Source organism: Drosophila subpulchrella, chromosome X, assembly GCF_014743375.2.
Source record: "Drosophila subpulchrella strain 33 F10 #4 breed RU33 chromosome X, RU_Dsub_v1.1 Primary Assembly, whole genome shotgun sequence".
Taxonomy (NCBI): domain Eukaryota; kingdom Metazoa; phylum Arthropoda; class Insecta; order Diptera; family Drosophilidae; genus Drosophila; species Drosophila subpulchrella.
In genome coordinates, this window is record NC_050613.1 from 6,790,818 (window position 1) to 6,804,673 (window position 13,856).

Here is a 13,856-nt window from a genome sequence, read left to right on the forward strand (position 1 = left end):
AAATACAGCTTTCATCCCGATAGCTTTAAAACTGATAGACAAGTGACTGAAATCATTACTCCCTCTGCAAGGGTATAAAAATATAGTTAAGACATATTAAATGTTTTTTTAAGAAGTTCTAATATTTTATAATTTAAATAACTTGTATATTACATTTTCTAAATTATTATATAAATACAAAATGAATAGTCAATATTAAATCTGTAGTTTTAGGAGTCAAAAATATTGTAATTTTGCGTTTTATAACAATCTAACTTAAATTGCAATTACTAAAGATCATTTTAAAACATGTTTCTCAATAGATATTTTATTTTTTCTTAAAAGAAAAACGTAGACAAATATTTTGAAAAACCTAGGAAAACATTTTAAAAGATTTGCAATCATTCAACCTAACTTTATATTCCCAGAACATTTTGGAAGTGTGGTCAGCATTAAGGGCTCTGTTAAGCCTTAAAGTGCACTGTTAATCTGCAAAGTGATAACAGATTTTTGAAGTTCGAATGAAAAGCTTTAAATCGATACATCCACTGCAACGCCGCTGCGTGGCGCCACTTGTCCCAAGGGATTTTTCTCAATCGCGTTCTATGTTTTTCGAACACATACTGGGTACTTTTAATTTACCCAATTTGCCTGGGCTCTAGGGAACTTATATTTCCCCCTGCAAATGTTCCCCCTTTTATACCACCCACATTTCCCGCCTTGAACACCAATTATATGTTTGTTTAATCAAAACTTGGTAAGTTATTGATTCGGTTTCATATCCGGATTGCCAGCAAGCAGAACAAGTGGCCGTTTGCTTTGATAATGGCTAAATAGCCGTTGCCCGCCGTTTGTGAATATATAAATGCACACATAATGTATCTTTGATGAAGCTGCGGTGTTTGTGGTTTTGTGGTTTCAATGGGGCAGAAGCATAAACCAGAAAGCGGAAAACAGAATGGAGCCCTTGATAAACTCTCGCTAAGCGCTCCGCATGTGACCGCGTGTGTGGCCATGTTTGCCCCACCTAAGTCCAAAGTCCTTTGTGCCATTCCATCGCATTATGATGGGGGTATGGATGAGAATGTGAATGTGAATGTGGATGTGCCCGCTTCTATGCCCCAAAACCGTTAAGCACATCTGCCGGGGAGGCCCCCCAATGCTCACAGCCAACCACCTTTAGCCGCCCCCATCTTGGCCAACAAATTGAAAAGTAAGCAAGCTAAACGTTCGCCGAACTTTGGGGGAGAAAAGTCGTCTGTAGCCTTGAGCCAGTCGCCAGCAATCCTTTTGTGCAGGTCCTGCTCCAGTACAAAGGACGAGCACAGAGAAGAGATCATGCTGAGGTGCTTGTTTATTTTCGGAATAGAAAATTGTATCCTTAAAATTAGTTGCTGGTTGATATTTCGCATATTTATTGAAAACAAGTTGCATTTGAAGAGTAAGTGGTTTATTGATATTCCGTACAATACAATATTTTCAAGGGTTTTAAGAAATAAAAAGGTTTAAGTAACTACAAACAAATAAAATAAGCATTAAACTCTAATTTTCAGAACTTTAAGCTCATTGCTTATGTTGCTTTAACGATGTTTTATTCTGAAAAGTTAAGGTTGCATAAAATTTAGTACGGCTAATTCATAGGAAATAAGAAATATCAACAACAATTTTTATTATAACATCGGACTCCAGCCTTTTTATCAACGACTGAATATCTATGTTGTTTATAAACAAATTGAAGGGCGTTGTGCTACTAGTTTAAAGAATTTTTAGTGGCCAAAATCAGTTCATATGCTATGTAAATAAAAGCGCAAATAAAGGAGGACAATAATAACATATTAATTGCATTTATTTAATTTTTGCCAAGTGCGAATCTTAAAATTTAGTTTGAGTTCCTGGACTTAAATAGTACTTAATGCCTTTATTTTACTTTATGTTATTTTATATTATTTTATTTAATTTTATTTTTTTTGTTTTATTTTATTTTATTTGTTTTTATTTTTAATTTTTATTTTTTTTTATTTTATTTTACTTTATTTTATTTATTTTATTTTATTTTACTTTATTTTATTTTATTTTGTTTCAAGTGCGCCGCATCCCACATGAATTTCAAGTTTCAAGTTTCTTTCTTAGTTTTGCAAGCCTTCGCCTTCGCCTGCGTCCATTTTAATATGCGCATTAATGCGGGAAAGCGGTGCGGAAAGTGACAGCCCGGTAGCTTCGTCCTGCGTTTTGACAGCCGAGTGGGTGGATGCATCCTGATGGATAGGTGCCACTCGGAGGACCGAGTGCCAGGACACGGGGGCATATGCAAATACGCGGCTGCTGGAGAGGCAGTTGATTGCTGCACCCTCGCAAATGCCGTCGAGCAGCGAGTGGCGCCGCAGCGATTTAATATAAAAATAAATCATTTTTAGATTCCAATAATCCAGAAATGTTGTAAGTATTGTAACTGAATTTCTCTTAAAGTTTTTATTTAATTTAAAAAAATTGAATTATATAAAATATTTTAAGCCTGTTTTAATGTGAATACAATGGCATAAGAACCTAAAACAATAACATCAAAATAAAATTGGAAAATGTTTTTAAAAGCAAAATATTTTTTTTTGTTTTTTTTTTTTGTTTTTTTTTTTCGGTTCACATTTTGCTTAATTCTACTTTATTTATTGCGTTCAAGTCAAGAGTGTGTGGATGTTCAGTCCTTGGTTGTCTGTTTGTGTGCCATGCTTCTTACAACTTACCGGGACTCGAACCCGGACCGGTGGTGATATGATGTTATTGCTGAGAAGCCTCACCCCTACTCACTCAGCTACCACCGGCGGCGAGATGACAGCGTCTAGAAGTCACCTTAAACCTCACCTACTGGGTTTTTGGGAAATCTGCCCCTTTGTCATGATTCCCAAGTCGTTATTGTGGGCCAACTACTTCGATTAATATCCTATTGTTATCGATATGGGCCTAGTGTTGGTGGGATTGTATCGTCCAGTCCTGATTATCGAATCGGATATGGTTGTAGATATTACTGTCAAACCTGCTCATGCTTATATTTCGATTTTTCACAATCCTGAGTAGCCTAGGGGCTAGAACATCTATCTCTCGCTCTATAGTTCTGGGGCTCAAATCCCAGTGCAACGTTTTGTGTTTTTTGGTTTTTTGATTTAAATCATGATTATCTGTGTTTTTTTTTTACTGCTAGAGCACTTGCCTTACGTGATGAAATTTTAAGAATATTAATTTTATTGTTATAACTGCATAAATATTTCTCTATTTCGGTGTCGTCACTCCAACTCAAAAACGCATTGTGGGTGTTATAAGGTAATGGAAAGCACGGATTTAACTCCAAGTGGGATGTTTTCTGTACAATTTTGTATCCTCCCGTTAAGCGGCCATAGGGAATAACTCTACCCAATCTCTGCCGCAACACGTACAAGGTACAACAGGGGTGGGCACACACAGATCGATGCAAATTACACACTCAGATGAAAAACAACATATGACAACATTGTAGTGTTTGGATTGAATTCTTCGGTGTACTTGTCACCGGGTACAGATGGAACAGCCCTCGCATGTGAGGGTCTTGCTAGGCTATAGTCAAATATTTGCAGGTGGCTGACGCCGCAGGATCTGCCCCAACTCGTTGGCCCCGGCTGCATTCCGCCCCGGCTAAATGAAGCGGCTCGGCGTAATCGCTCCTCGACGCACGCTGGCCACAGACCCAAACTGAGTTGGTACCGCAGGTCCTGGGCTTCATTCGATTATTTCTGCGCAGCAGAGCCATTCCGTTCGCTTTCCGGTTGCCTTGGTCCTGCGTCCTTAGAGCAATCCTCTTTGACTATTCCTATGCCACATGGCGTCGTCATATTTCCTTGTGCTTGGCCGTCGAGCGTTCCTTGATTCTCATTTTTTTCCCATTTTACCGACGGCTCTCGCAGATTTTCCAGCTTTCCCGGCCTGCCGCACTTGTCGAGTCGTTCACCGTGGCAAAAAGTTGAGCGAGCTGAGCAGCAGCTTTCCTCGGATTTCATTTCCGGCATGTTGCGGTTACGTTAAGTAACGGAGATTGCATCGCTAATGATGCAATTGTGTTTGCCGGAAATGAAAGCGGTTTCGTGTGACGACTTCGCGCGCTTAGCCGGCTCAAACACCTCGGCTTCTATCATCTCCTGTCCATACACCATATAGATCCGACCCCCTTCTCGCAATTCCCCATCAAGAACCAATGAAGCCGAAGGAAAACCGAATGAAAAATTATATGCCCGCTAATTGCATCTGCTTTTGCTTTTACCCAGCCTCGCTTTATTAAAAACGAGAAAGGAAAGAGCGAACGAACGGAAGTGGTTGTCAGGGAAAAGAGATGAAGCCGCTCTCGGCGCTTCTCAAACAACCTGCCTTAATGAGCTCTCCATAATTGTTTAATTGGATAAGAAATAGAGTCACGGATGCTTGACACACTTCGCCAGTCTGTCAGCCAAAACAGGATAAAAAAACAAGGAGTGGAAAGTGGGACCGAGCAATGGGATGGCATCGATGCCAGGCGAACGAGTCGGAGCAGCCACTGACCTACTGGCCTATTGATTTTCCTCCGGCAGACGACACCTCTTGAGCACCTTACCACCAATTTGGAAACTGATTTTACCACCCAGGCTGAAAGCCAAACCAATTCCTTAACTACGTTCTAGGTAAAAAATATATACTTAAATAGGGAAGTCGCTTTATTTGTTAGCAATAATAAAATATTTTTTTTTTTTTTCGGTTCACATTTTGCTTAATTCTACTTTATTTATTGCGTTCAAATCAAGAGTGTGTGGATGTTCAGTCCCTGGTTGTCTGTTTGTGTGCCATGCTTCTTACAACTTACCGGGACTCGAACCCGGACCGGTGGTGATATGATGTTATTGCTGAGAAGTCTCACCCCTACTCACTCAGCTACCACCGGCGGCGAGATGACAGCGTCTAGCGATTCACTTAAACCTCACCTACTGGGTTTTGGGAAAACTGCCCCTTTGTTATGATTCCCAAGTCATTATTCTGGGCCAACTACTTTGATTGTTGGCCCTATAGGTATCGATGACACCCAAACGAATCGGAGCAGCCACTGCCCTTCTAGCCAGTTGATTTCCCTACAATTTTCAACGGCCTAAGGCAAACGACACCTCTCGAAACCTTTTCCTCTGATTCGGACCTAAATATTTCCATCCAGACTGAATGCTGAACCAATTTAACAACTAGCGGGGATCATGAGGTGAGTTGTAATCGGAATCTTATGCGAGGCACCTAATTACCAATGCATTTTTTTAGTAGGGACAGAGGGCAAATCGGTCCCAATGGGTCTGTGGATCGCAACAATAGGCGAGTAAATATTTCACAGGAGTTCGTTTTAGATAATAAGGAAGTATTTATTTTAGAAGCCAGAGAAGTATCCAAATGCCGCGCTGTCCTTCTCGGGGTCCCGATCTGGTTAGCACCCCGGAGCATCTGCGACCGGGATTTCGTGGGCGGACACATCGATATGATCCCAGCGATTTTGGGCTAACAGGAAATGAGGAATGGCGACATCCACGGATGTTTAGGAATATGACCTGTAAGTATTTGGGCGCTAGTCGCGGCTATTCTTTTTCGAACTTCACGCTCAGGTCAGCATTTTGGATATATTTACTATAATTTATATTTTCTTCAGATTATATAATTTGTCAGTGGTAAAGAAAGTCAGTTAATAGGATTTAAGCAAAGCATGTCTTAAAAAAAACGATTGGATTTGCTTAAAAGTAGTTAGTAGTTGGTCATCCCTGGTCATATAAGTCCTTAGGAAATCGCCAACTATTGAGGATATTTTATTCATACATAGAACAATTTCTACGGTTTCTGGAATATTTTTCATTTTGACTTCACAGGAAAAGACTGCTTTATTTTTTATAGCAAATCTCATTGAAAAGTCCACTTCAAAATTCAATTCCATCCAGAATTTATTCATTCCGTTATTTATTCATTGTAAAATGAACCCAAAATGTACCCAAAATATGGAGCTCATAGTGTATGTAAAATAGTAGAAGTAATAATATGAAGGAAGATCATTAAATTAAATATTAATCTTATCTTTAAGCTATAGCATATATTTTGAGACGTAGTGAAATTTTAAATACTCCACTTTGTTTTTGCCCAAGTAAAAGTTTTGACTAAATAAATGTATTGTAATTTATAGATGAAACAGATGCTGCGGCTATGGAAACCTTCCGGCAGGCGCAACCACGTCGTCAACCATATGAAACCGGAATTAACCTGAGCAATTTGCCGGAGGAGTGCCTGGCGGATATGTCGGCACCTAACTTCGATCTCAGCCTGCCATCCCAGATGTCCGATTTGCGGGGAGAGCTACTGGACGATGTTTCTGCTCCTAACATGAGCAATGTCTCAAAAACCACCAGCCACGTGGACAATGTGTATGGCGAGATTCTGGATCGCTTTAAGAGCATTAGGGAACGTATTAATAGAGCGAATCAACTCCACGGATCGGAGGATCCCTGCTATCAACAGGTATATAAAATACCATATCCAGATTTAGTAGGATTTTTAATGATTTATCTAATCCACAGACCACGCGTCGTAGGATCTATACTCACCGTGATCCAAGTGGTCATATCACCAGCCACGTTGATGAGACGACCGTTTCGAACACCTCCTCTCTGGATTGCACGCCCGCAGGTGAGGGCGGTGAACCGGGACGTCGTCTTAACTTCTCCTTACCCAACCGATCGGAGAACCTAATGGATGAGTCAATGCCCCCATATCTCGAGGCATCGCTAGAAGTCATGTCCTCTCAGGATATTCTGGATAATGAGACAATGCCGGCGTTCGACTCCCTTGGACCCACTTCGAGAAGTCAGAATATGTCTCATCGTTCCTGCTTGGAGAATGAGACAATGCCGTCGTTTGCCAATATCTCTGGAGCATCCCGAAGACAGCAGACAATGCCCAGCGAATGTCTGGACGATGTGAGCCAGCCTTCTTTCGAAAGGAGTAGATCTCGTAGACAGAGTCCCAGGCGGCAGCAACAGGTATCAATGCCTTCCCAGAACCTTTGGGACATCTCAGCGCCCTCGTTTGGGAACTCAACCAGGGATCCAACTGCCAATGAGTGCCTCGAAGATATTTCAATGCCCGCATTTGAGGGGGTCTCGAATGTTTCCAGGAGCAGAAGTCAGAGCAGAAGTCAAAGGCAGAGATCGAGAAACACTCGCAATATAAGTGACATATCTGCCCCGACTTTTGCCAGTTCAAGACGGGGTCAAACTACCAATGAATGCCTCGATGATATGACCATGCCTTCATATGGCAGAGTATCGAGTTTATCACCGAACCGGAGTCGTCGCCAGTTGCGAAGATCTATGTCAACGCAAAACATTAACGATATATCCGAACCCATGTATGCCAGTTTTTCAAGAGGACCCATGACTAATGAATGCCTAGAGGAAATAACCATGCCATCTTTTGGTGCTGTAACAGATTCTTCCAGGGGAAGAACGTCTAGAAGACCGTCTACGTCATTTGGAATGCCCAGCGAATGTCTGGAGGATATGACAATGCCCTCTCTTGGTGGAGTTTCAAAAGCCTCAAGAAGCAGAAGTCTGGATCGACACATGAGATCAATGCCATCGAGAATGACGAACGAGTGTTTGGATGAGATGACCATGCCATCGTTTGGTGGAGTCTCAGGCTCCTCCAGAAGGCAAATAACCATGCCGAGCGAGTGCCTGGATGAGGTAAGTGCACCATCCTTCGGAAGGAGCAGTTCTAGAGGATCGAGTCGGCGGCAGAGGACCATGTCATCCAAGAATACCCGCGATACATCTGCGCCCTTATTTGCCAACTCCACCAAATATGGAGACACAAATGAGTGCTTGGAGGATGTGTCCATGCCATCTTTCGACGGTATATCGGGATCATCGAGGAGGAAAGGATCCCGGAGACAGCAGATGTCGCTGCCCACGCAAAATATAGGTGACATTTCGGCACCGTCATTCGCGAGCTCGGGACGAGGTAATACGACCAATGAATGCCTGGAGGACATATCGATGCCATCGTTTGGAGCAGTGTCTAAAAATTCCAGGAGTCGTAGTCGAAAGCGGCAACAAAGTTCCAGCCAACGTTCGATGACAAACGAGTGCTTGGATGCTATGACCATGCCTTCGATGGGTGGAGTATCTGCTATGTCCAGAGGGCAAATGACCCTGCCCAGTGAGCGCCTGAACGATGTGAGTGCCCCGTCCTTTGGAAGAAGCTTCTCTCGGGGTGACAGTAGGCGTCAACGAACATTGCCAAGTGCCAGTTCCACCAGATGTCCACCGACGAATGAATTCCTGGAGGATGTAACTATGCCATCGTTTGGTGATGTTTCATCAACATCCAGACGTAGACAGTTGACCATGCCCAGTGAGTGTCTGGAAGACATGAGTGCCCCGTCCTTTGGAGGCGTCTCTGGTCCTTCCAGGAGACAAACCACTGGCCTACCCAACGAGTGCCTTGAGGACATCAGCATGCCCACCTTTGGCAACATTTCTGCTATATCTCAAAGAAGTGATGTCAGTCAGCCTGCACTTGGCAGAGGTAGATCGCTTGGACGGAGTGGGCGACGTAAGCGGAACTTGAGCAGAAGTCAAGCTTCCAATGAATGTTTAGAGGATGTAACAATGCCTTCATTTGGTGGAATATCAGGTGTATCCAGAAGGAAAAGTACCTCCCAGCATCAAAAATCCATGCCACCAGTAAGTGAATTATTAGAAAGGACTAATGAATGTCTAGAGGATGTGACAATGCCTTCCTTTGGAGGAGTATCAGGATCATCCAGAGCAAGAAGTCCACGACAAAGATCAACGCCCTCCAGAAGAGGGCACATGACAAGTGAATGCTTGGACGATGAAACAATGCCATCGTTTGGAGGTGTTTCGCAACATTCAGGTCGAAGGACTCCCAGAAGACAGACTCAAAATATTAGCGGCATATCAGCTCCATCGTTTGCTAGTTCGGGTCCTGGATTTGAAACAAATGAATGCATTGAGGATATATCGATGCCTTCATATGCTGATAATACAAGAGCCTCAAGGGCAAAAAGCTCTACTTCAATGCAAAGGTCGAGACACGGAGTGATGACCAATGAATGTCTGGAGGATGTGACAATGCCATCGTTTGGTCCTGCAAGTCAAAGTACAGGTATTAACGAATGTCTTGAGGACATTTCAATGCCTTCATACAGGGAACATACAGGATCGCTGAGGAGAAGATGTCCCACACCTGTACAAAGCTCAAGACAAGAATGGTTGGATGAAATGACCATGCCCTCGTTCGGTGGTTCAAGGCGTGGACGAACTACGAATGAATGCCTGGAGGACATCTCAATGCCAGCCTATGGAGAAACCACAGGATCGTCCAGAGGAAAAAGCTTTAGACAAGCAACGATGACCAATGAGTGTTTGAATGATATGACCATGCCATCGTTTGCTAGTTCCTACCGAGGACCTGTTACCAATCAATATCTAGAGGACATTTCAATGCCTTCATTTGGAGGAATATCAGGATCTTCCAGGGGGAAAAGCCCAAGACCAAGGGGGTCAATAATGCAACCATCCAGACCAGGTACGATAACTAACGAACGTTTGGATGATATGACAATGCCATCCTTTGGTACTTCGAGTCGTGGATATTCTACCAATGAATGCCTAGAGGACGTTTCAATGCCTTCATATGGCGGAAATTCGGGATTGTCTAGAGGCAGGTCTACCACGCCAATGCAAAGATCTAATCAGGGAGCCATGACATCGGAATGCTTAGATGATATGACCATGCCATCTTTTGGCAGCTCAAGTCGAAGACCCGCAACTAATGAATGCCTTGAGGACATTTCAATGCCATCCTATGGAGGCAATTCGGGATTATCTAGAGGAAGAAGCCCGACGCCAATGCAAAGCTTAAGGATGGGAGCGATGACCAATGAATGCTTGGATGACATGACCATGCCATCGTTTGGTAGTCCAAGTAGTGGAGCTGCTTATAATTCAGGATCGGCTCGAGGAAGAAGTCCTAAGCTAATTCAAATATTTCAAGGACCGATGACAAACGAATGCTTGGATAACATGACGATGCCATCGTTTGGCAACGTAAGTCGTGGCCCAGCTACAAATGAATGCCTGGAGGACGTTTCAATGCCCTCATATAGAAGAAACACTGCTTCCTTTTCGAGGAGAAGTCCCAGCCCAAGGCAAAGGTCTAGGCAGGAAATGACGACCAACGAATGTTTGGATGACATGACTATGCCCTCGTATGAGGAGGTATTTGGATCATCCAGAAGGCAGATGACCATGCCAAGTGAGTGCTTGGACGACGTAAGTCAACCCTCCTTCGCAAGAAGTACCCATGAGGGAACCAGTCGACGACAGAGAACCTTGGCGTCTCCAAATACTAGTTCAGGAGTAAGAAGCCCTAGGCCACAGCAAATTTCGGTAACGAACGAGTGCCTGGAGGATATGACCATGCCAACATTCGGCGACATCTCTGGGTCATCGCGACGTGGGCAAAGCACCATGAACAGCGTTCGGCTGGAGGACATCAGCATGCCCTCAGGAATATCAAATCGAACTCAGTACAGCGAGTGCGTTGAGGATAACGTGAGTGGAGGACGTGGACGTCGCACCAACGAATGCCTCGAGGATGTGAGTGCTCCCAGTTTTGCCCCGAGCAGTCGAATGAACTCAAGACGAATGCCCCATATGACAGACGAGTGTTTGGAGGATGTTTCCATGCCGCAGAATGAATCATTATTCAGAAACGATTCTAAATCAATAGCGCGACGTCCACCAGACATTTCCTATCCCTCGGAAATGTTGGCCAACGAGAGTGCTCCCTCGTATCATTCACGGCGGGATGAAGCAGAGAAGTCGGCCGACTGTTCGTGCTCATCTCCTCCACAGAGCTCCAGAAGTCGTCCCTGGGAAGACGGCAGTGCAGGTCGTTTGGAGGATGTAAGCATGCCCACTTTCGAGAACGTTTCCTATCAACCACGACGCCATCAATTGACCATGCCCTGCGAGAACTTGGACGATAAGACTCAGCCGGACTTCTTTAACTCAACGGCATTGCCCAGCTCTACGAGAGCGGAGAAGGGAAAATCCCCTCGTCAGGAGCAGCAGATAAGCAGCAGCAAGCAACTGGCCGATGAGAGTGCTCCATCTATACTAAAGGACACCACGAAAGGACCTTCAGAAGTAGTCAAGGAAGTTACTGTCCAGAGCTCAACCACCTCAGTGACAAGGATTTTTAATAGTACACCAGAAACAGGTAATAACTCGGGTCAACAAATGATCGAGGACCTCTCGATGCCGCAGTTCGAGACCACGGACTCCAGTACACATCAGGACGCATCCCTTCACGGCTTCCAGTCCATGGAAAACTACAGGCCGTTCGATGAACTTATATATAGCCAGAACTCCGTGGGAAATCAAACGCAGCCTCAGACTCCTCAGCCAGCGAGGGCTCCGAACCGCAGTCGAAGTCTGCGAAGAACACCGAGCACACCGAGCACTTCAAATAATCGTGGGGGAACTCCGCCAAGTGCTACCAGGACTCCGGGTCAACCCTGCGATATGGTTACCACCAATTATCCCTACGGGAAACCCCATTGCTTTAGCCGAAAACCCTGTTAGATGGATAACACTCATTTGAGATTTAAATGTAAATTGGTTTTAAAACGGCCTGGTGGTATATTTTATACATTCTTTTGTAGAAAGAAAACAAGATTTTAATAAAATTTGATGAATCCATTTAAACGGTACGCTTACGTAACAATTACATAGCAGATGAAAAATAACCAAATGTCAAGGAGAAACAAACAAATATGAATTATGATTGCGAATTTCCAAAAACCATGTTCAACAATTTACACCATATTGAGACAATTTCCGCGAAAAAAACAATGCAATTCATTGTAGCAGATAGAAACTGGTACATGCATATATTTCTACAAAATTGGTAACAAATAGGTTCAGGAATCGGGGAGGAAGCTTCCAGCGGAAGCGCGTTCATTGCTTGCTTTTTGCAGCCTTTGGCCTTCTGTTGTTTCCCCCATGCTCATTTCCTTTGTTACCGCTGCCGTTTTTGTTGTTTCTGGCGTTGTTAAGAGGGGAATCTAGGGGCTATATAGGTTAAATAAGGGGTACCTGCATCTGTAGCAGACACCCGACAAGTGTGTCGAGCGACGCGAGCTATTTAAGAACAATTTATTTTTAGCAAGTCAAGCGCCACGAGCGAAAAAACCTGTCGACCCGCTGCATACCCACCCATCAAATTCGTACACAGAAAGAAATTTAAGCAGAAAACAGTCCTTGTTTTTAATTGTTGTTTATTGACAATGAAAAAAGTAAGCTGATATCCAGGAAGCTGGGTAAGTGCGTATAATAAAAATTTAACTAATAATATTGGCGCCCAACGTGGGACGGACCTTTGATGTCAACCGAAAATCCTATTATCTGGTAAGGATAGACATTTTAAGGTGCAATCTTTGCATAATTTTTATATTATGGTAAGGAATTGTTAGACTGATTAAGGATAATTTCAGATACAATTTCTATGAGATGCAAACACAATGGCGATATTTTTTCATCACACATTTTCCAGCCAATTCAAGGGACTATTTTTTCCAGTGTTTATTTGCATAGTATGCCCCCTAAGCTCGTCCGTTCCCTCCATTCCGCTCTTATGACTGCGACGTTGATTTCGGTTTGAAAAATCGAGCGTAGCCCGACAAATGTCGACGAGGTCGGCTAGGAAGGTGCCAGAGGTATGCAAAACAAGAGCGGCAGATGCTTCAGATTGGTTTTCCAATTACTCAACATTTCAATGCAAATAACGCAGGGGCGGGGGCGGAAGGGGGCACACCAGACGGGGTGTGCGAGTGTATAGTCAGGAGAAAGATGGCGACGTAACGGTTAACGCCGCAGTGGGTAACCCGTTGAAGAATTGAATTGGCAACATCGCACACACATTGCCATCCCCATCTCCATTCCTATCGCCATCTCCATCTCCTCTCCATCAACATCTACATCCACATCCACATCCACATCCACATCCACATCCACATCCACATCCAAATCCCCGTTTGTGAACGGCGGTTGAGATTGCGGCTGAGATGCGAGTTGTGGGGGCGGTGACCCGACTCACAGCTGGGGCTAAATATATCTTTCGATTTCTTGTCAGAGATAAAATTTCAATCACGTTTACTTCACTTTCACTTGGCCGTTTTCCTTCCCGTTCCGGTAACCGCCCACTGACCCACTCAATCAGAGCCCGATTCAGCCTGGATCTGGATGTGTTGGCCGAGCGCACAGAAAAGTCTCCGAATTTTTCGTCATGTTTTCCACGGGATGTGAGTTATGGCGGGTCAGATATTCCCAAACTAAAACCTAGGGTATTCGTATTCAATTTTCTGGTTTTTATTTCTCAAATACTGATAGCTTTGTATTTCAGGGTGTTAGCTGATATCGCATAAATACATATATGGCTGTGAGTGATTTAATTAAGGTATGACTTATATAAAAATATTAATAATGTGAAAGTTATACAGGCTAGTCTTCTCTATGTCATGTTAAGGTTGTTACCTATCAGCTAAAGTAAACATGCACATAAATATCTCAATATGATGTTAATGCTTTGAGTTTTACTGTTATATTTGGTCTGATAAATTTTAAAAAAGGAGTTTAGTTTTGTCGACTGACGAACTTAACGAAAACCTTTTCGTTTAGTTAGGATTTTTTTTTGTGGTAATATTTTAGTTAGGAGTTTTCAATCAGATATTTGTTCCGAAAGAGTAGTTCAACAAGCCGAATAAAGCTACCATA

The 13,856-nt window shown here is 43.4% G+C and overlaps 1 protein-coding gene across 1 annotated transcript; it reads left to right on the top strand.

Annotated features, from left to right (window-relative positions):
• The first annotated feature begins 5,082 nt into the window (after positions 1-5,082).
• On the top strand, positions 5,083-11,789 carry LOC119557936 (serine/arginine repetitive matrix protein 2). The gene is made up of 5 exons (XM_037870945.1): positions 5,083-5,218; positions 5,275-5,325; positions 5,382-5,557; positions 6,176-6,507; positions 6,567-11,789. Exons 1-5 carry the CDS (start codon positions 5,214-5,216, stop codon positions 11,664-11,666), a joined length of 5,664 nt encoding a protein of 1,887 aa, XP_037726873.1. The 5' UTR covers positions 5,083-5,213; the 3' UTR covers positions 11,667-11,789.
• Positions 11,790-13,856: the final 2,067 nt, after the last annotated feature.